At 39.5% G+C, this 23,131-nt stretch overlaps 1 protein-coding gene across 1 annotated transcript in view; it reads right to left on the bottom strand.

Moving 5' to 3' along the window:
• Positions 1 to 23,131, bottom strand: part of PKHD1 (PKHD1, fibrocystin/polyductin) — a 492,125-nt gene that overhangs the window by 235,281 nt on the left and 233,713 nt on the right. Inside the window, exon 37 of the mRNA XM_027840287.1 lies at positions 9,407 to 9,619. Within this exon, the coding sequence (XP_027696088.1) occupies positions 9,407 to 9,619 (213 nt within the window). The remainder of the gene's footprint in view (positions 1 to 9,406; positions 9,620 to 23,131) is intronic.

Consider the following 23,131-nt stretch of genomic DNA (forward strand, 5'->3'; position numbering starts at 1 on the left):
CTACACCTTCATTCCAAAGTCTGTGGTAGTGATATTATCTATGAGACCTGATTCCTTTTAAGACGCATGTGATTTGAATGTAAGATTCAAGCCACTTTAACAGAGAATCCTAACAGCTCAGGATAAAATTAGCCACTCAATCATTTGCCATGTACACTTTTTTTCCTTGACCTTTTATTTCTTCGATAGTGCTGGTACTCAAGATTACAATGTTAGCTTTATTTTCAATCCCTCCCTATTCCTATTCTCAAAAACTTTCAACCTGCACTTGATTCCCATATCTTTTAATTTTCCGAAAAGGATGAAGACAGGAATCCAGACAAGGCCAGGAAGCTCATTTTCTCCTAGGAAATTGTCAGGCAACTTTCTCAGGGAGGTAATGGGAATGGAACAGGAGACATTGATAAATTTCCCTTCTGAACAATCAATAAAAACCCCCTCAATCCTGCTCAAACTCCCACTGCGGAAGCAAGAACCATAATTACATTGTCAAAAATTCAAGTTGCCCCAGCTGATGGCAACCCCCTTTAAAAATGACGTGTGAATGGCAGTCAGTTTATGGGTGGTACACCCTGATTGGCAGTAAGATTGGCTAAAGCCAAAGGCAACTGTGAAATTTCCCCATCGACTCCAGCCACCCAAGCACCAAACTGCCATTCACATGGAATTCTAGGACGTTTTAGTCATATTAACATATCACAATGAGTAGTTGACAGAACTTACTAAGCAATCTGAACTCAACCATAGCTGTAGAACATTCCCTGTCCCAATCCTTACCAAATCAGGAAAAGGGAAAGAGATGGGAGGGGGCCCACAGAGAAGAAAGGGAAAAGAGGGGGAGAAGGGCAACAAAAGGAGGGAGAGGCAAGGAGACAGAGGGAGGAAGAGGAGGAGAGAACTAAGGAAAGAATGAAGGAAGGAGAGACCTAGGAAAGGAGGGAGAAAAAGAAAGGGAGGGAGAAAGAGATATAAGGAAATGAAAGGACATAGGTAAAGGGAATAAGAAAGAGAGGAAAAGCAAGATAGAGAGACAGACAGAGAGAAAGAGACAGACACAGACACACACACACACAGAGAGACACAGAGAGAGGAAGGCAAAGTGTGGGAAGAAATGAGAGGCAGAAAAAGGGATGGAAAGAGAGAAACAGGGAAAGGGAGGGAAGGAGAGCAAGTAGAAGAGTAAAGAGAAAAACAAAGGAAGAAAGGAAGAAAGAAAGAGGAAGGAAGGGACGAAGGAAGGGAGAAAGGGAAGAAGGAAGGAGAAAGAAAAGTTAAAGAAGGAAAGAAAGAAAGAAGAGGAAAATAAATTTAAATCTGGCTTAACTCCATCTTGTCTGTGACAGCTGAGCAGTTCAAAGCATATTTGCTTAGCGATTTTGATCTACGATAAGATATTCTGAAGTGGGAGGGGTGAGGGGACCTAGTGTTAGGGATGAGGGAATGGAAGGAGGCAGAAGGTGGGAAAAACAACAATTCTGACATACACTCCAATTTGTGCAGTTCCACACAACTCAAGCTGGGGCTAAATTAGAAACAGTCAGAAACAGTTCTGTTTGATGTGAGGAATAAAATGCCAGTGAAAGGCCTCTAGCCTCCTTTTCGTTGGGCACTACTCTGCTTCTGGCTATGTTGTGGGCTACATAAAGAGTTTCCAAGAAGCCCTGATTACAGCCATGCCCGGGAATGGTCTGAATATGCTGCTGGGAAGCAAATGCACCAAGAGCAAGGATTTTTTTTTCCACCCAAGAAAACTGATTTAAATCAAAAGATGTTTTCTAGTTGGTGGGAGCAGAATCTAAGGAGCCAGGGAAGTTAACTCAAGAACTAAGAAGCAAAGAGGAAATTTTGAGTTGGCTGTAAGCAAATTAAAAGATAGACATGAGGGATGGGACAGGGGGTTTTTCACCCTTTGCTAAAGAATGTACCCAACCAGAGGCTTCATATTGGTCACTGCTCTTGCCTTTATGTCTTGATTAGACTGTGTCAAAAAAGGATTGGCCTCTGAGCCAGGAACAGTAGCCCAATCAATTGCCCTTAAAAGAAGTAACTCTACCCTCAAAGGCCCTTTCTTCCTGTCTCCTGAGTGTAAGGAAGGGAAGATCCTTATTCCCTATCCCACAACTCATAGCTATGGCACCTTCTTACACATGGCAGCAAGGACATGTCAATCTACTAGCATCTGCTATGTGCCTGGCACTGTGCTAAGTGTTGAGTAAAATTTGGGTTAGGTAATCCTCAGCCTTGACCTTGGGGCCCAGCTGCCTCTTCCGCTCTTGTTTCTTTCCCTAAACAGAGGTGACCAAATAGTAATGCTAAGAGATGGACTTCCAAAACCTAGGGACTACCTAGTGAATTCAAGAGTAGCTGGCTTCCTCAATCAGTGCTGACTGGCAGCAGAAGGAGCTTTCTATAGATACTACAATGTCTCTTAGCAGAGAAGATGACCATTAACAGCAGGATGAGCCCAAGCCATGCCCTAGCTTGCCAAAAGAAATGGACACTGGAGTAGTTATTCAGACAGTAGTTCCAAGTCAAGATGAAGGTAAAAGGAAAAATCTCGCAAAATATTTTATGTTTCATAACCATCCATGAGAGTATAATAGGAGTTACAGGTTCATGTTTTAAGGCTTTGTCAAAGGATGCTTATGAGTGCTGTATTTTAAATAGCTTTTGTGTATGAAGAAAAGAAATAGCTGTCTTGTATGTGATCTACTTTGTACATTGATTACCTGTTTGGAAAAGACCCTATTGATCATATAAGCAGGGACTCAAGCCAATGTGTACAAGCCTTTCATCACTAATGGAGAACGATTTAATCCTTGCTCTGTGCCTGAGTGAGACATGGAGTTGGCAAGGGCTTAGGAAGAAAGGATCCTACATCTTCTGATTTTCTGGCTTTACCACACATGGTTCCTATCTCTCCAGAGAGGCCTCTGGAGGGAGAGAAAGATCCTGGGAAGAAGGCAACATGTAGAAAGGCCAATGCCTCAAGTATGTCCCTGTTCCCAGTTTGCCTCATAAGAGACTCTGGGAAATTTACCCTTGGGTTAGACTGAGGACTCTCTCTCTTAGTTAAGGTAAGATATCACTAAGGTTCGGGCTCTCCGCTTTGTTAACTTCTAACCTGGTATCCCCTTTTTGAGAAAAGCAAAGTGACCAGCCTCATGGACCCAGTCTTCTGCTTCCCTCCTGGCAGAAATCAAAGTCTCCTTTGACGAAGATGGTGGCAGGGGCGGGGGGCAGGGTGGGGGAAGGGCTCCAGAAATAGTCATATCTCCCTGTGAGCTGTATTTAGACAAACCCATGTGGACAAACATAAACTACATTGGTAACACACATGCACGTACACACACACACACCCTACAATCCCTTTTGGATACACCCTAGACTTGAACCAAACCTTAGTTTAAGTGATTTCCCTCTGGGCTCTGGGATGGGAATGAAGAAAACCAGAGACAATGAGAAAAGGCTGCTCCTTTTCTTTAGAGGCCAGGCTCACCCAGGACTTATCCTAGTACATATGAGCCTAGGGCAGGGGCCCCTTAGTGGAAACAGACACCCCACCTCAAACCACCCATATGATGTTACACAAACAAACAGTCTAACCCTAGCATGATGGTACTGAATAATAAAATGGAAGACAGAGTTGAATTTTGCATATATTTTGCCTACACCTATATTACTTCTCCTTCTCCATTATCTCCTTATATTGACATTCTTTCTTTGCTTTAAGATTCTATTTAAATACCACCTCTACCAAGAAGCCTTCCTTAATATTCCCTCTCTTCCCAGAATTTTTTTTTCTTTTCCCTTGGATCTCACAAAACACTTACTTCCTCTCATGTTCTTACTATGCTCTACTTTGTATTCTGTTATTCAAGGCACACAACTCAAAGGCAAGTTCTTCCATGAAGCCTTCTTTGACATCCCTTTGGAGTTTGAAAGGGAGCCTCAGGATCACAATGTTTCTTTGCATGTTGGACAATAGAGAGGAAATCATTCTTTCCCCTGAATTCATAAGCCCTACTTTGGATGTGCCAGCCAATAGACCAAAGAAATTCCAAAAAGAATTAGGAACAATGATATCAGCAGGATTTCAAAGGAGGAAAAATATATTTTTGACCTCCTCTCTTCCAACTTCGGTCTGTCCTCCACTAAGCTGTCAAATTTATCTTACTAAAGCACAGGGCTATCTTCTCTCTCTCTCTGTCTCTCTCTCTCTGTCTCTGTCTCTGTCTCTGTCTCTCTCTCTCTCCCACACACACACTCACACACACACACACACACTCATTCACATACACACACTCACACTCACACACCTCTATTCAATAAACTCCAGTGACATTCTATCAACTCCAGTATCAAATATAAAATCTTCCATTTGGCATTCAAAGCCTTTCATACCCTGGCCTCTTCCTACTTTTCTAATCTTTTTCTGACTCTCTCCCTTCTATATACTCTGAGATCCAATGACAAAGTCCTCCAAGCTGTTCCTCACACAAGATGGCTCCATCTCCTAACTCTAGGCATTTTCACTGGCTATTTTCCCCTGCCTGGAACTCTCTGAATCCCCATCTCTGCCTTCTAAATTCCCTGGCTTCCTTCAGATCCCAGCTAAAATCCCATTTTCCTCAGGAAGCCTTTCCTGATCCCCCTTAATTCTAGTGCTTTCTCTCTGTTGATTACCTGCAATTTATCCTGTTTGTACGTAGTTGGCATTTTCCTTCCCTCATTAGACCATGAACTCCTTGAGAGCAGAGATGGCTAGCCTTTTTTTGTATTCCTAATATCTAGCACTATGCCTGATGCAGAGCTGTTGTTCAGTCATTCTTTTCTTTTTTGGGGTGAGGCAATTGGGGTTAAGTGACTTGCCCAGAGCACACAGCTAGTGTCAAGTGTCTGAGGTCAGATTTGAACTCAGGTCCTCCTAACTCCAGGGCTGGTGCTCTATCCACTGCACCACCTAGCTGCCCCTCAGGCATTTAGTTTTGTCCAACTTAACTCTTCATGACCCCACGGACCATAGCATGTCAGTACTGTCCATTGGATTTTCTTGGCAAGGATACTGGAGTGGTTTGCCATTGCTTTCTCCAGTGGATTAAGACAACCAGGGGTTAAGTGACTTGCCCAGGGTCATTAATAGGCCCTTAATAAAGGCTTGTTGACTTGACTTGAGCTCAGATGGTGATCTGCTCTTGAAGTAATATATAAAGATTGGATCACTCAGCTGCTATACTTTCTGATTCTTTAATTATTCAATAAAACAAAATATCTCACAGAACACCTATGCTCCTTACTCAATCACAGACCATTCAAATAAACAGCACATGTGAACGTCTGTATCTTAGGCAAGAAAATACTTGCATTCATCTGTCTTCTAGATTACTGCTCTTTTGTATCATTGAGCTCCTAGTTCTTCCCATATGGGGCCCCGGGCAATTTGTTATGTAGTCTCTACCTTCAACATGGCCCCAAGAAAGCACAAAAGGAGCTAGGAAGAAAAATAGGAGTAGGCCTTTGTGCTTGTAGCTGCCAGAACCACCACCGTGGTTGTCAAGTAGCAATATCTATTTTTAATTTCACAAACCTGGACGTGTATTTAGGGGGAGGGGATGGCTTGCCTTTATTGCCTGCTATTGATTGTAAGCCATATCAGTTGAGCTTTCCTTTCCAATGTATTTTAAGCACATAAAGAACAATGTACATTGGAAGCACAGACCTGCAAGCAAAAATTTGGGGACCACTAGGTGTGGTACAACTCATATATTGTCAGACTGTAATGATGTTTTTGTTATGCTTGCTGTACTGTTTTTTTTCTCCCCTCTTCTTTTCCTTTCTCTGTTTTAAGAGATGGTTGTAGGGGGTAGGGAGAGGAAAGCATATATATGGAAATCAAGGTGACAAAAACAAAAGATATCAATGAAAAGGCATTAAAAATAAATTTCAAAAACCATCCTTAATCTTTTTGTTATTTACCAAAAAAGAGGGAAGGAGGGTTGTGTGGGTTAGGGGCTAGAGAACGACTCTTGAAGCCAGGAAGACCTGTATTCAAGTCCTGCCTCTGAAACATCCTGAATATGTGTCATTGCATAAGTTATTTAACCTCTCAGTCCTCTAGACAACTCTTTAATACAATAAATGGTGTAGAAAGTGAATTGGTAGATGTTTCCTTAATCTACAAGTTCTCAGTAGCAAAGAAATCACAGATCCACTCCCTATCCCTATTAACTAAAATAGAAGGAGAAATGGTGAGAATTACTCTCTAGTAGACGAATAAGGATAAATTTCGTCCCTAAAAAAGGTAGCATAGGGAGATCAATGAACTCGGAGACAGAAGACCAAAATTGGAGTCTCAAATCTGCAATTTCCTAACCTGCTCGCTGTAAGCAAGACGGCTAACTTCTCCCAGATTCAATTTCCTCATCTAGAAAATGGAGGTGATATTTGTTTTACCTGTCCCAAAGAGTTACTATACCAAAAGTATTTTCTAAACTGTAGAGCACTATAAAATGAGCTATTAATATTTTTCATTTGAATTTTAAATTCCAGCAAAAATTATAGTGGTAGTACTCCCTAGCACAGTGGTCATCAAAGTATGGAGCCATTGGTGGCCTAATTAGGTCCTTCAGGTTGTACCAGGTGGATCATTGGATTGTACCAAAATGTTTGGGTGAGAAATGATCCAAGGCAACCAGAGAAAGAAGAGAATTGCAGGAAACTGTTTGTTTTGACTAATGTTTTCATAGCTAGTAACTTACTCATTGCATTTTGATGGCATCCAGTTGGTAGTGTAACAATGCCACCACTAGTGCCAGTTTCAACAATCAATCAGCAAGTATTGATTGGATACTAATTATATGTAAGGCATTTGTATCACTTGCTGTGGGAGATCCCTAATTTAAGATAGGGTCCCTTCCCTCAAAGAGCTTACTAGACTTCTGTATAAAGGCAAGGAAAGCTTCCCACATGTACAAGGATGGAAGAACCATGATGGAGAGGTATAGAAGACCTTACTGAAAGAGATCCCTTTTGATACTCTGATCTCATGCCCTCTCCTCTTTCTTATCCCAGTTTTAAAAGGCAGAAGGACATCAGGCACTGTATAAAGTCTGTTTACCTAAGTGGTTTGCTGATCCCAAGTTCAAGTTCTCAAAATAATTAAGGAGTATCCTTCAATATTGCTAGACTTCAAGACCACAGGAAAAGCTAGGTGATAAGAACAAAAAGAAAAGAGAATTAGGAGAGTGAAAATAGTGGTCACACAATGTGAACACCTATCATCTGTACACTCAGAAAGCTTTTTTGTCTTGAATGATCTGATCTATGGCTAACAAGAAAGCTAACACAAAAGCTTAAAGATAGACATTTTTTTTTTAGCCAAAGACAAGGTTTATTAAAGATCTACCATATTGGCCAGACTCTTAAGGAATCTGAACATTTCTGAGATATTGGCTAGGTTCTTAAGGAATCTGAGCCAAAAATAGACATTTTAAAGTACTAAAGTGAATATTATTGCTAATGATCTATATATAAATTGTCAGACTTTTATATTAAACATTCACTTCGTTATCCCTTCCCATCTGTTGGTCTCCTAGCACTATATAAATGTATTTAACATCACAAGAGAAATGGTGTTGTACTGACAAGAACACAGGACTTGGGAGTCAGGAAATTTGAGTTTAAGAACTAGCTTGGGATTCAAGGATCCAGAATAGACTTTGGGGGCAGGGAAGAGGTACGCAGAGGGAGCTCTCTGAAATTTACTGTACCCATCCTCAAATGACACAGTAGCTCCTAGATGTGTGCAATTTGGACAAGTCACTTAACCTTTATAAGCCTCAATTTCTTCATTTGCAAAGTGAGATGAATGATTCTTGAACTACCCACCTAAAAAATAGGATCAAAGAACATACTGTACGTAAAGCTTTATAGAAAGATAAGCTAATTAGCACCTTCATGGTCTCTTCTTAGAAATTCTAGTACCTGGGCCAAGGGTGAGGGAAAAAGTGGGGAGAGAAGTCAGGAAACAAGGCTCAGTGGGAGCAGAGATGCAGACCCTGGGACATCCTGAAGCTGCTGCTGGGGAGGGAGTAGGGTTGAGTTGGGTCACTTGAGGTCAAGGAGGACAGGGAGGAACATCCCTCTCCCCAAAAATCCAATTCCTGTGGAACATCCCTGGACCCTCCAAATCCAACGAGTAGGCTGAAGTGGCGGGTGGGGGAGGATAAGGAATCAGCTAGTGGGTAGAAGGCACTAGGAGAAAGCAGGGTAGCATTCCTTTGGAGGCACAGGCCCCTAGAACCAGGAAAGAAATGGAATGTGATTGAGATAGTAGTCATACTATGCATGGCACAAGATTGCCTGAGTTTTATGAGACATGGAAAAGCATAGTCCCTGATGGCTGGCACCCTAAACAAAGCCTCAATTTATCCACCCTCTTTAAATCTCTGGCTATTTTTTTCTAATCTGGTTCTAACTGTTTGGAAGGCTTATCTTACATGAAGCCTAAATTTTACCTCTTTGCAACTTCTACCGCCTCAAAAATTGCCAGTTAATCTTTTTTTTTTTTAATAAACTAAAGGAAACGCTTCTGTTTTAGAAAATTGGGGGTAGGTGGTATCTGTTGATCAAAGGCCAGACTGAGGTACTGTAGGGTACAGAAAATTGTATGTAGGTTCCTCATGGTTATATTTGTATCCCCATTGCCAAGAATATAGTGGGTGCTTAATAAATGCTTGTTGATTGATTGATCCTAAGTCCTTTCTTTGATCTCTGGAAATAACCTTCTCAGCACATTGGGAGGGGTGGTAGAGATTAAAAGAGAAGCCTCTCTATGTTCTGTTTGACGCTGGCCCGTAGAAGTAGGAAAGAATCAATAAGTATTAAATAATCATGACAGCAAAGGCTCTATGATTTCATCAGTATGGGGGAAACTCCCTGCACCATCACAGATCACAGATAGTAGATAAGTCCTAGGGAGTTGCCTGAGGCACACAGATGTAAGTAATAATGACAACACAGAGACATTATCTGGTTTAAAGGAATAGCCCCATGCTGAAACCAGACTGGCCTTTCTTCCACATCATTTAGCAAGCAGAGAATTCACTAATCATATTTCCCAGTATATCCAGATTTAACAGACATATCTCCAGCACAAATGATGGCTCATTTGGGACACTGTGTGATTTACATCCTGCCTATGCTACACACTGGGCAGGTATGTGATGTCAATTAACCTCTCAGTGCCTCTAGAGAACTCGGAAACAAAGTTTCCGAGTAGTTGCCAATAAGCTTTAGTGGGGTGAGTTCTCTTCTGGGAAGGGAACACGAGCACAGAAAAATCACAGTCCAGACCAAAAGTAAAATCTCTAGCACACTCGTTCTGCTGCTCGCCAGCCTGACTCACCATGCAGGGACAGCGTTCCATTCCTCACAGCGAGAAATTTGGCTCCATATGGAAAGAAGACGGTAGAAGGAGAACTCCCATGGAGGTGGATCAGAGCTTTGCCATGGTAAGGTTCATCCTGGGATCCTATCTGGAGCTCACCACCATGGGACACAAGGATGCAGTGAGCATGGAGCTCAATGGGTCCTGGGCCAGTAAACATCAGCTTACCACCTAATTGTCAAAAAACATAATGTTAGACCCTCTGACAAGATGTGTATTCTCTTCCTTCTGGAACTCCAGGGAAAGAGATTTTTATTTAATTCCTCGGTAATACAGTTCAGCCTTATTGTCTCAGGAAATTGCTCCTCTTGTCTATTCTCCTGCTCGTGTTTGAGCTTATTCCCTCTTGGTCTGACCTCTATAAGCCAAATTATAGAGGTCAGACATGCAGCAATGAAACTGTCATGTTAAGATGCAAGCTAAAGATGGCTATGAAAATGGATAAATCAATAATTAAGGTGTTTGCAAAAGGAATTATGTGACTACATGTTTTAAAAGGTTTTAAAATCATTTCTTTTAGTGAAAGGAATACTTATGTTAGTGCTCCTGAAATCCCACATCTGTGTGGATTTTGGCTCCAAGTTACTTACTGTTTCCTTCAAATCTTGCAAGTTTCAAATAATGATGGGGTGAATATTTATGATATTGTATACAAAAATTTAGTCCTCTAAAGAATTGAGATTACTGGATCCTGAAGTCAATAGTGTTTTGCTGAGTGAAAAAATATTCAAAAAGACCCATTTGAAAGAGAAGAACAGGGAAGGACATAGAAGGGAAGGGAGGGAGAGAAAGAGGGAAGAAGGAAAGGAAGGAGAGAGAAATGGAAGAGGAGACAAGAAGGAAGCAAGGGAGGGAAGGAGGGAAGGAAAGAAAAAGGAAAGGAGAGAGGGGGAGGAGAACTTTGTATAGTATCCAGAGAGACCTGAAAATTTGAGGATGTAGCAGAATCAGAGAGTAAACCACTGGACTAGAAAGAAAAACAGAAGGTGGCTTAATAGTACCTGCATGATACAAAAAGTTTAGATAAAAAGTCATTAAACCTTCCAGATGTTCAGAAACACATTGACTGCATATAGACAGATCACCTGGATTAGTAACTGATTTTTTGTCACTTTTCATATGGATTACAGAATAGTAAAATCTTGGAGCTAAAAGGAACTTCAGAGGGAATCTTATTTCTGGACAAGAATCTAGACCCTTCTTGAAGACTTCTTTTGATAGAATAACTCACTACCTCCCAAAGTAGCCCTTTCCACTTTGCGAAAACGTTAATTGCTAATAAATTTTTCTTTTTATGTCAAAATGAAATGTGACTCTTGCTTCCGATGTTTTTGCATCTTACAAAAATACCATTGTCCCCTCTCATTTATAGCAAAGACAAAGAAAGGGAAAAGAATTTGTCCCATATTATCCAATGAGCTAGATGTTAACATGATAAAAAATGCTGTTCTCTCCGGTCCTTATCAAGCGTTATATCCCTTCAGATTTGCTTTTCAGATCAGTCATTAAATCAACAAGCATTTATTAAATGCTGACTATATATAGCAGGCACTTTTCTAGCCACTGAGGACTATAAAAATTAAAAAGGAAACAGAATCTACCCTCCATGAGCACATGTTCAATTACAAGACACATAAATTAATGAACGAATGAAAAGCATTTATTAAATGTTTTCTATGTGCAAATCACTATGCTAGGTGCTAGGTATCCAAATAGAGGCAATGCTTTCAGGGACTTCACATTCTAATGAGGGAGAAAAAAACATTGTAGAAATGAGGTTTCCATTGCAAAGTATATGCCAAACACATACAAGGTAATTTTTGGAAGGAATTAATAGTTCTATAAATTGTCAGTAAAGATGGATTATATTCCAGCCATGGGGAACAACCAGTACAATGGCCCAAAGATTAGAATAGAATCTCATGTGTGAAAGATGTCAAGAAAGCCAGTTTGGCCTGAACTTAGAGTATAAGGAGGGGAATAATGTATATAAATACTCCAGAATTGCGTAGTTGTTGCTATGGAGGATCAAATTTGGTTTTAAAATTTGTTGCTATATTCTTATGAAGGATCAAATTTGGTTTTAAAAGAGCATAAAATGTGCTATTTCAAATTTGAGAGTAAGGCCAACTAAAGAGGCTCCGAGTGTTTTATTAACAAGAGGCAAAACGCTTCCAGGGTAGAATCATTGTGTAACCCTTTAGCTTCTGGAGAGAATACAGCAGCATCCTTCCTAGATATAAGGAGGAAAGGCACTCAGATTTAATTAATTACCAATAAATGAATGTTCATTTTTATACTATGGTTTTTATCCCCTACAGATGTCTCACCATAGAAACCCTGCCTTAAGTATTAAAGTTTCTGTTTCTCTCTCATTCTCTGTTTGTGTGTCTCTATTTTAGTCTTTGTTTCTGTCTGTTCCTGTCACTCTGTCTCTCTCTGCCTCTGCCTCTGTCACTACCAATATGTGAGTATCAAACATTTAAAATATGAAATAATATATACATTAAAAATTTAGGGTCTCCTAAATGTCTTAGTGCAGTTTTAGGCCATGAAAGTTTCAAAGTGCACTAAGATTTTGAGAACATTCAATACTCATTTGTGGTCATTTTTTAATGTTAATTAAAATGGAATTAAACTCCTCCATTTTGCTTTAGCATTTCCCAAAACACAGTTTTTCCCAGGCTTCTTCCATGCCCTAATATGCCTCAGATAAGTATTTATTGTTTCCAACAACATGTTTCAAATCTCAAAGTGTTCTAGAGCTAGAAAATACAAAAACTTAAGGATAAAAATCTTGATGAGAATGACTGCATTATCAAAAGAGGTCTTCCAGAAGAGTCTGGATTCTCGTCCAGAAATAAGATGTAGAAATAAGAAGCTCAAAGGGCATATTCCATTGTAATTGGGAAAGGTCATGGTAGCAATTACCTTTACATACCTATCAATAGTCATCCTTGCTTCCCACACACCTTCTACTTTCATTCTAAGATAGGGGTAGTGATTATATCAGTGTCTTAGCTTTGATTTGCTGCCGTCTTCAATCTTAGAACAAAAAAAGTATCTAAGAGAGAAAATTATTGTAGGGGTTCATAACCTTTTTCTGTGTCATGGATTCCTTTGGCATTTCAATGAAGCCTATGGACCCCTTCCTGAGAATAATATTTTTAAATGCACAATATTTTATGGATTTAATGTATAGGATTACTAAACAAATCAATTTATTGAAATACAGTTATCAGAAATATTTTTTAAAGTTTCTGAAACCCAAGTTAAGAAACCCTGCACTGGTGTTACAAAAATATAAAATACTCAAATTAAAATATTATAAATAACCCCATTTCAGAAAATGAAATTGAACAAGTCACAAAGGAACTACTAAAGAAAATTTCTCCTCCAGACAGCTTTACAACTGAATTCTATCAAATATTTTAAATGTCAAATTATTCTCAAAAAACTGAGAAAGAGAACACTTGAACAAACCCCTTTTACAAAGGCAGATGTGATCCCACTAACTAAACCAGTGAGTAATAATGTGAGAAAAAACTATAAACAAGGTCACAAATAACTATTGATGCCAAAATTGTAAATGAAATTCTAGCAAAAAGACTATGGCAATATATGCAAAAGATTATTCACTATGACCAAGTTAGATTTATCCTGGAGAGGCAAGTATTATTCTATATTAAGAAAACTATTAAAATGATTACTCAAATTAAGACAGAAACAAACAAAGCCACATTTATATCAATAGATGCAGGAAAAGTCCAATGGTAGAAAAGGGCCATTTTAATATGATGAAAATTACATATCTAAAACCAAAAGTTAGCATTATTTGCAAAAGAAAAACACTAAAACTTTTCCTAACAAATATAGAGACAAAGCAAGGATGACCCTTCTTATCATTATCTGACCCCTTTTTACTTCTTTAAAACAAATCTGTGATTTCATAAGAGTTATAAGTTCCCAGATAGCAACTTTTTCTACCAATGTGTATTGATATCGTTCAGCCTCAAACACTTACTAGCTGTGTATACATGGGCAAGTTACTGAACCTCTGTCTACTTCAGTTTCCTCAATTATAAAATGGTAATAATAATAGTGTCTCCCTCACAGTGTTGCTGTGAGGATCCAATGAGATAATATTTGTAAAGTGCTTCAACAGTGAGTATAACCAATAAATATTAACAGATATTGTTAGAAAGATGAAAGGGTTCTGAGTTCAGATTTGGAGTGCTGATTCAATTATTAGGTCATTAGGTGACCCTTGAAAAATCTCTTAACACTTTGGGGTCCCATTTCTCCACATCAAATATGTTCTATCTGCCTCCTTAGGATGCTGGAGAGTTGACCAAATGTAGGTAGGTCTGTATAAATCATACAAATCAAATTAAGAATGAAACATTCAGCTCACTCAATTTCTGGGTTTGGTCTTGGCATATGACCATGATTTCCTTTGAATTCAAATAAAGGCAATAAGAATAATAAATGCTCTGTTTATAGTACTATTATAAAGAAAAATCATTTGCTAGTCTAAATAAATTCCCTTCTACCTTTAATATAAATGTTGGCATGTGAAAATATCTCCTTGGGCTCCCTAAGGAAAAACATTAAATGAAATTTCAGGCAATCAATAAATTAATAGTTTTGTGTAGCATCTATTATAGCTAGGCATTGTTCTAGGTTCTGAGCTGCTGTTCAGTCATTTCAGTCCTGTCTGACCTTTCATAACCCCATTTAGGGTTTTCTTAATGAAGATACTGGAGTGGTTTGCCATTTCCTTCTCCAGTTCATTTTACAGATGAGGAAACTGAGGCAAACGGGGCAAAATCACTTGCCCCAGGATCATACAGCTAGTAAATAGGCCAGATTGGAACTCAAGAAAAGGAATCTTCCTGAAATCAGGAACAGCACTCTATCCATTAGCTGCCAAGTTCTGGTTATACAAAGATAGTTCCTACCCTCAAGGAGTTTACATTCTATTGAGGGAAAACCTGGATGAGTAATGTGGTACAGTGAAGAAAAATACTGATTCTAAAGCCAGATGACCTGAATTCAGATCCTTCAGGACTATTACTACCTTTGTGACTATGAGAAGACATTAACTATTCCCCCACCCCACCACAGTATCTCCTCATCCCCACCCCACTCTCACCAGCATCAAGGGATTTCAAGAGGAGGAAATGAGCCATGAATACATTTCAGGCATGTGGGCCAGTCTACTCAATGTCAAAGATAAGAGCAATGGAATATTTGTGTACAAGAAAGTACAAGTCAACCCAGATCTTTGGAATATAGAAGGTATGAAACGGAGAAATGTTTTCTAAGCCTGAAAACATAGGCTGGAGCCAGATTGTAAAGATCTTTTCAATGCCAAACAAAGGAGTTCTCATTGGCTGCTAGAGGCAATAAAGAGTCAATAGAACTTTCTGAGCAGGAGAGTGAAATGGTTAGAGCCCGGTTTTAAGAATGTCATTTAGGTAGATATATGGAAGACGGTTTAGAAGAGAGGGACCAGAGGCAGGAAAAAAATATCTTTGGAGGCTATTGCAATAGTTTAAGTGACAGGAGATAAAGGCATGGAGTGGATAGTTGTGTGACTGAAAGAAAGGAGACAGATGTGATAGATACTGTCATATAATCGACAAGCTGTAGCAGCCTAATGGATGGGGGTGGGGGTTTAGGAGGGAGAATAAATAGTTAAGGATGACTGAGAGTTTAAAACTGAGTGACTGGAAGGATATTAGTCCTCTTCAGAGGAATAGGGAAATTAGAAAAAGGGATGGGATGTCCTGGTAAGGGAATTGGGGGGGAGGATGTAATGTCCAACTGAAATTCAAGAGACACAGTAGGACTGAATATAAAGATTTAAGAGTCAATGGCATAGACATGATAACTGAAGTTAGTCTTTCTCTGTAATAAATCCCCAATTAAACCGTTTTTAAAACAGAAAAAACACACAACTTTAGCTATTATCCCCTTTGCCAAAAATAAAAACCATATATAACATAAATGTATTATTCTTGATGTTGTTACATATTTTGTACATTATAGGGAAGGTAAAAATAAGAGAACCAAAAATGGTATGAAGTTTAAAAGTAAACAAACTAAAAGAAAGACCTATGACCTTGCTTTCAGACCACCTACCTACTAGGGCAACACAAGGAGGAAACATCAAAAAAAAATACTTCATCAATAAAAACATCAAGAATATATATAATACTTTGCTTCTCAAGACTTATTTGAAGTATAGAATATTTTGTCTAGATCTGCTTTTCATTTCTTTTTTTATGAAACTGATCATATTAAAATATTTGTCATTTTAAAATAATGATGATACACCTATTACATGTTAATATAATAGTATATTTTTATGAAAAATATATTTTCCAAACCAAAAACCTCTAGTGAAAAAGTGACATTATGGGGGCAGCTAGGTGACGCAGTGGATAGACCACGGGCCCTGGAGTCAGGAGGACCTGAGCCCAAATGCAGCCTCAGACACTTCCTAGCTGTGTGACTCTGGGCAAGTCACTTAACCCCAACTGCCTCACTGGAAAAAAAAAAGTGACATCATTTTATTTATTTCGCAAATCTTTTTAATGTCTGGCTCAATAGAAGAGAGCTAAGTTCTCTTTTGTGCTTCTCTTTTCAATCTATTGTGATAGGTTGTTTTGATTCAAGTATATGAAGAAAATCTGGCCTTTCACAGATATATAGTGGAAAAAAGAAGTAGTATCTAAATAGACAAACAATGCCTTAGTCTTATTATGAAAGCAGTTTTAACCTCATGGAGCAGCTGAAAGGTCTTGTAAACCCTCTTAACTTCATACTTTCTCCAACAACTCCCTAAGGTGGTCAGCTGCAAGCATGTTGCTGTCTGTATCACTGGAAGAAGGTTTTACACTGAAAATTTGCTTCACTAATAAATTCACAGGTCTAGACCAAATATATGTGCATTTGCACTCACATGTGTATGACTTGCTTTTCATTTCTTAAGAGAAAAATTTCCGAGAACGGCCCTGGAGTCAGGAGGACCTGAGTTCAAATCCGGCCTCAGACACTTAACACTTACTAGCTGTGTGAACTTGGGCAAGTCACTTAACCCCATTGCCTAGACAAAAAAACAAAAAAAATCAAAAAAAAAGAGAGAAATTTCCAATGATCTCCTGAAACTTAGTTGGGCCTCACTTCTTCCACTTGTGTAATCGTTGTATTTGCAACTAAGAATTTTTTAAAATACAATTTAAATATATAATATATAAAATATATATAATACATAAAATATATTATATTAATATAGTACCATATATTAATATAATATATTAGATATATTAATTTAAATAATTAATAAAATTATAAATTAAAATAATATATTAATAATAGCTAGTTAGCACTTGGGGCAGTTAGGTGATGCAGTGCATAGAGTGGCAGGTCTGGCGTCAAGAAGATTCATCTTCCTGAGTTCAAATCTGACCTCAGACACTTACTAGCTGTGTGACCCTGGGCAAGTCACTTAGCCCTGTTTGCCTCAGTTTCCTCATCTATAAAATGAGCTGGAGAAGGAAATGGCAAACCACTCCAGTATCTCTGCCAAAAAAAAAAATCCAAACGGGATCATGAAGAGTAGAACACAACTGAATAAAAGTTAACACTTACATCATTCTTTTAAGTTCTGCAAAACACTTTACAAATATTATATTTCCTTTTATCCTTACAACTTATTTGGAAATAGATACAAAATGAAGATAATAGCCCCCCCCCCCAGAGACATTTGTGAAGATCAAATAAAATAGCATATATAAAGTCCTTGGCAAATCTTAAAGTACTATAACATTTTCACTATTATTATTGTTTCCATTGTTAAATGACTTCATACGGTATTTGTGACAAATGCATTTTGCAAATTTTAAAACACTAGATTAACATGAACTATTTGTATTATTCCTCTATAGGGTTGTTACAGGGAATAAATGGAGCAACAGGAGGGAAGGAGCTTTGAGAATTCGGTCAGTAATTACTTACCATGTACTTACTATACACCAGGTGCTGGGCTAAGTACTAGATACTAAGAAAAACCAAAACACTTTCCTGTCCTCGAGGAGCTTGTAGTCTAATGGGGAGACAACATGTAAAAAACGAGGTACATACAAGACATATACAGAGTAGGAGGAAAATAACCAGAAAGTGAAAAGTATTTGAGCTGAGAGGACAGAGGAAGGTCTCCTATGGAAGGCAGAATCTGGGCTCTGTCTTGAAGGCAGGCAGGAAAATTAAGAGAGAGAGACAGAGACAGAGAGACAGAGACAGAGACAGAGAGAGACAGAGACAAAGACAGAGACAGAGAAAAATCTAGGTATAGGAAAAAGACAGTGCAAAGACACAGAGATGGGAGACAGAGTGTCCTTTGTAAGTCATTGGAGGTAGTACACTGTTGTAGGAAAACACAGTGGGTAGAGCAGTCAAGGGTAAGAAGACTGCAAAGATAGAAAAGGGTCAGGTTACGAAGAGCTTTAAAAGCCAAACAAAAGACTTTATATTTGATCCTTAAGGTAATAAGGAGCCACTGAAGTCTGTTAAGTGGGAGGAGGGGGCGTTACATGGTCAGAACTCCGTTTCAGGAAGATGTCTTTGACTTTGGCAACTAAGTAGCGGATGGATTGGAGTGGGGAAATACCTGAGGCAGGGAGACCAATTAGAAATTTATTGTAAGAGTCTAGGTGAGACCACTACAGACAAGTGTGAAGTATTATAATTCTATTGGCATTCAGGTAGAATTTTAGATAACAAACAACATTAAAAATCCTAGTTCAATAATGCAAACCAATTCCATGTTCCTCTAGCAGTCCAAACCACTAATCCTGCTTGGCTGATGTACTTAAAACAAATTCTGTTTGAAGGAGAAATCCTGAATAGTAGATGTTTTCATAAGTTCCTGTCTGTCTGTTTTGCCTTCAATCTACTCAAAGATTTTTCCCCTTGCTACTGTATTTATAGGCAGCTAGGTGACTAAGTGCCACTCAGTGGAGCAGCAAACTTGGAGTCAGGAAGACCTGAATTGAAAACCAACCTCAGACATTTACTAGTGTAAGTAGGCAAGTCACTTAACTTTGTCTCCCTCAGTTTCCTCAACTGTAAAATGAGCTGGAGAAGGAAATGCCAAACCATGACAGTATCTTTGCCAAGAAAACCCCAAATGGAGTCATGAAGAGTCGGACCTAACTGAAACTGAAACTGAACGAGAAACCAATTTATAAGCAAGTCATGCCTTTCCTCCCCCAATCTTAAAGTATATTAGTAGCATTAAGTGCTCTCTATTTTATCTAACACATCTGGCACAGTTACCCTGTAATCAAATTATTGACTGAATGACAGCCGTTGCCAAGGAGTGTAGCACAGACTGGAAATACAAGAGGGTCAAATACGGAACCTGAGGGCAAGAGGAACGATACAAGGGGAGAGGAGGGGCAAGTCGAGAACTATAAAAACCTGAAGAACCAGTGACCCAAAAGCTAAGGGAGAACACTTAATGGAGTTTTAGCATGGGCTCTTGAACTATTTGTGTAACTCTATTTGAAAACAGTAGCAGTATATTTTTCATCAAAAGACAGTATGGTATAAGGGATACAGAGCAAGACCTGGGTTCAGGCTCCACCTCTAATTCATAGTAGTTGTATGACTGTGGGCAAGTCACTTAAACTTTCAGTGCCTCCTAGGCATTGTTCCTGATTTCCTCTGGACTTCAAAACCATGCCCCCTCTTCTGCTGGCATTTGCTAAAATTTCCCTTGGTGTCTGAGGCCTCCATGCCCTGGAACAATCTGCTACTGGGAAACCCACTCACCAAGAAATATCCCTCTGTAAGGCCACTCCCCTTCTTCTCCCATCACAACTGACTTCCTGACCATTCCCCCCAAACAGGTGACTTCATCCTCTTTCCCCTTCCATCCCCTTTACGTGTTTTGTCTTCCTCCATTGAGGGCAGGGAATGTCTTTTTTTTTTCTCATATTCATATCTCCAGGGCTTAGCACATAATAAATGCTTAATAAATGTTCATTTCCTCCCTCCCTTCCTCCCTTTATTTTCCTCTCCTTTCTTCCTTCTTTATTTCCTTCTTTCTGGAGCAAGTGACAATCTGCAAGGTAAAGAAAGCTCCTTATTCACTATGCTGGTGAAATCACAGATCCAGCCCAAAAGACAAAGTCTCTCATCGTTCCAGTTGTTAAACACTCATAACAAGGAGTCAGTTTGATTCGATGGGGGATAAAAGCACTGATTCTGGAGTTGGAGGTCTCCAGACTATAGGTGGGTTCAATTCCATTTCTGATGCTTACTATCCTTCTGATCAGAGGCAAGTCACCTAAGTTTCTAATCTGTACAATGAGATAAGAATTGAGCTGGCTGAACTCCCAGATTTCTTCCAGCTTTAAGTGCAGGATCCCATAATCCCTTGTGGAATTTCCTTTCTTTGAACAATTATAGAGGGCTGCCATCCATTCAGGATGATCTAGGTACTGTATATAGTTTTGCCTAGAGAAAAGAAGACAGAACAGAGGAGCCCTGGACCTCCCTCTGGTCTGAGCATTCAAGGACTACTTGCTCTGCCCAGGGTAGGTGGGAGAATGCTATTTGAGGAAGGAAGCTTAAGGTCAGAGCCTGAGCTCGGATGGGGATGCATACAGCTAGCTCCCTTTTGTTAGTAGAATCCGGATTAGGTTTCGCCTGATCCAGTGGAGCACAGCCTGGGAAGCCTTCGAGGTGGGCTTGTCCCCGGCCAAAGATGCGGAAAATCAATTTGGCTAGCAAACGAGAGCCCCCAAGAGCTCAGTCCACGTTCTATAATCCTATCCACTAGCAGCTCAGGAAATAGATGCCCGAGCCCTCACATATTCATGGAGGATATGAGGCATAAATCAGGCTTTACGGTTTGGGGGCAAAGGAAAGGAAGCTCTGCCTGGCTACTAATTAATCAAGTCTGGGCACACCTAAATCCCCACAACCTGGGACAGCAGCCATGCATGTATATAAACACTGCTACTTTTTTTTATTTCAATTAAAATAGATATCGGATAAAATTTTTCCCATTAGCTGGTATTGCTTATGCATCTCCCCTGTTCTTCCTTTAATTAAAAAACATGCTTATTGTAATACTTGCCAGAATCACTTTAACGGTATTTTAATTGTAATGTCTCTGCCTGATTGAAAAAAGAAAATACGAACTAGAATTGCCCACAAAATGTTCTCAGGATGCATGGTGGAAGCACAAAGACGGGCACACACCCATACACACACACACACACACACACACACACACACACACACATACACACACATATACACACACACCTCTCCTCAGGTCGGAGGCCATGCAGTATTTCATTAATTAACCTGATGCATTCCCATCAGAAATAGACAACATAGGAAAATACCACAATGGAACCAAAACCAGTGGTCTGAAACTCAAGTTCTCCTAACAAATAGCACTTAGAGGAAAAAATTTTTGCCAGCACACTGTTCTCTGGTAAGAGAAAGAGGCAAGCCCAGTTACAAACACACAGCTCAGGAGGAGTCCAGTCAATGCCCCCCTGCTCCCCCCACAGTAACTTAGGGGAAATGGAGCCCATGGGAAAGAGGAGCTGGAATGGCAGGTGAATTGAGAACTCATTCTAGTTCTGTCAGTTTAGTTCTACTAACTTCCCTTTTTTACAGACAGTTTAGAGTTGGATGATCAGTCTCCAATGAATTTCACTGCCCTGGGAAAGCTACCCTGTCCTTTTCTCCCATTTACTAATGTCATAGCAATGACAGTAGAAGAGCAAATTGTACATTCAACTTTTCTGGAAATTCCATCTTGCCCTCAACTTAATTTCCTTCCAACTCCAGCCTAATATCTTTCCAGCCTTGAACCTATAGGCATAGGCTAATTTGCCTAGCCAACATAGAGTGCCTCAATGCACTGGGAAACAACAAATGCTACCCCAGGGAAGTAGTCTCTGACAACATTTCCAGATCAATGAGTTGTAAAGAGTTATCTAAAGTAAGCACCTGCTGTTTCTGATGTTGGTTCATTACTAATTAGAAGGTAAGAAGTGCATAGTCATTGGGTTAGAAAAGGCTATGCTGGGCACAGCACTCACTGCTTCTTTGAGAAATCCTTGAACCCCTTCCAAATGACTGCAAACTTCTATCCTCAACCAAAAAACCATGAGAGTATTGGAAAAGTTTTTTTTTGGGGGGGGGGCTTCACCTTGATAGGAAAACAGTCCAAACAGCTATTGTCACTAAACTGACACAAGAATTCTAAATTGATCTGTAGCAGGTCCAGGACTGTGACCTCAAAATCCACTTGTGAAAATGGAGTTTATAGGCAAGCCCTTATATCAGAAATCCATTCCTTACCTGCTATGTCCATGAAGACCAAATAAAGAGGGGAAGTGAGATCATTATATGAGTAGTTTTCTACCACTCTCCATCCCCTATTTCAGTTCAGGCTCTCTTTCCTCCTCTTCCCCTGTCCCCAATACTCCATATATAAAAATATATATATACACACACACACACACACACACACACATATATATACACATGTGTGTATATACATGTACATATACACATTCATAGAAAGAAATTAAGTATCGATGTTAGAATAATTGTTGAATGAAAGAGAGGGATAGTTCATCAATAAACATTTATTAAGCACCTACTATGTGCTAGACAGTGCGCTAAATGCTGGAGACACAAAATGAGGCAAAAGACAATCCCTGCCTTCTAGAAGTTCACAATCTAATGAGGGAGATAAGCAAACAAATATGCACAAACAAGATATGTATATATATGTCTATATATATATATAGACATATATACATATATATGTGTGTGTGTGTGTGTGTGTAGGAAATAACTAAAAAGAAGTAAGACACTAGAATTAAGAGAGGTTGGGAAAGTCCTCCTGTAAAAGATGGGATTTTAGTTGGGATTTGAAGGAAGCCAGGGAAGCCAATAGATAGAAATGAGAAAGGAGAAAATTCCAGACATGAGGGATAGTCAGTGAAAATGCCTAGAGGTGAGGGATGGAGTGTCTTGCTCGTGGAACAGTAAGAAGGCCAGTGTCATTCAATCAAAGAGTGTGTGGTAAAGAGTAAAATGTAAAAAGACTAAAAATGTAGGAGGGGGTTAGATGTATGGTTGGATAGATGAGACAGCGAGAGAGAGAGAGAGAGAGAGAGAGAGAGAGAGAGAGAGAGAGAGAGCTGTGGGACATGGAGTGGGTGAATGGATTTCTCATGTCACAGTTAAGTGCTAAGGATTAGGCCATCAGACATGGTACCAGGTTCAGGGTTGGTGAAGGAGAGCTGACTCAGCATTACCTGAGGTTAGGGACTAGATGAAGGTTTCTCCTCTCACATTGGTGGCTTCTTGAGGGCAGGATTGTATCTTCTTCCTCAGGCCAGGGGCTATTTCTCTCCCCCTTGCACTTCCCTCTATCTCACCATGTCCAAGAGCTGGGGCCACTTCTCCTCCCCTTAGTTTCCACCCTCATACCTTCCATTCATGTTGTTTTCCCCATTAGAATGCGAGCTCCTTAAGTGTCTTAGTTTCTAGCTATACTCCCAGCCCTTAGAACAATGTATTGCAGATTGTAAATGCTTAAGAGAAGCTTTATTCATTCATTCATAGAGATGC

The sequence above is a fragment of the Vombatus ursinus genome, unplaced genomic scaffold, assembly GCF_900497805.2.
Source record: "Vombatus ursinus unplaced genomic scaffold, bare-nosed wombat genome assembly UNPS02004698.1, whole genome shotgun sequence".
Classification (NCBI taxonomy): domain Eukaryota; kingdom Metazoa; phylum Chordata; class Mammalia; order Diprotodontia; family Vombatidae; genus Vombatus; species Vombatus ursinus.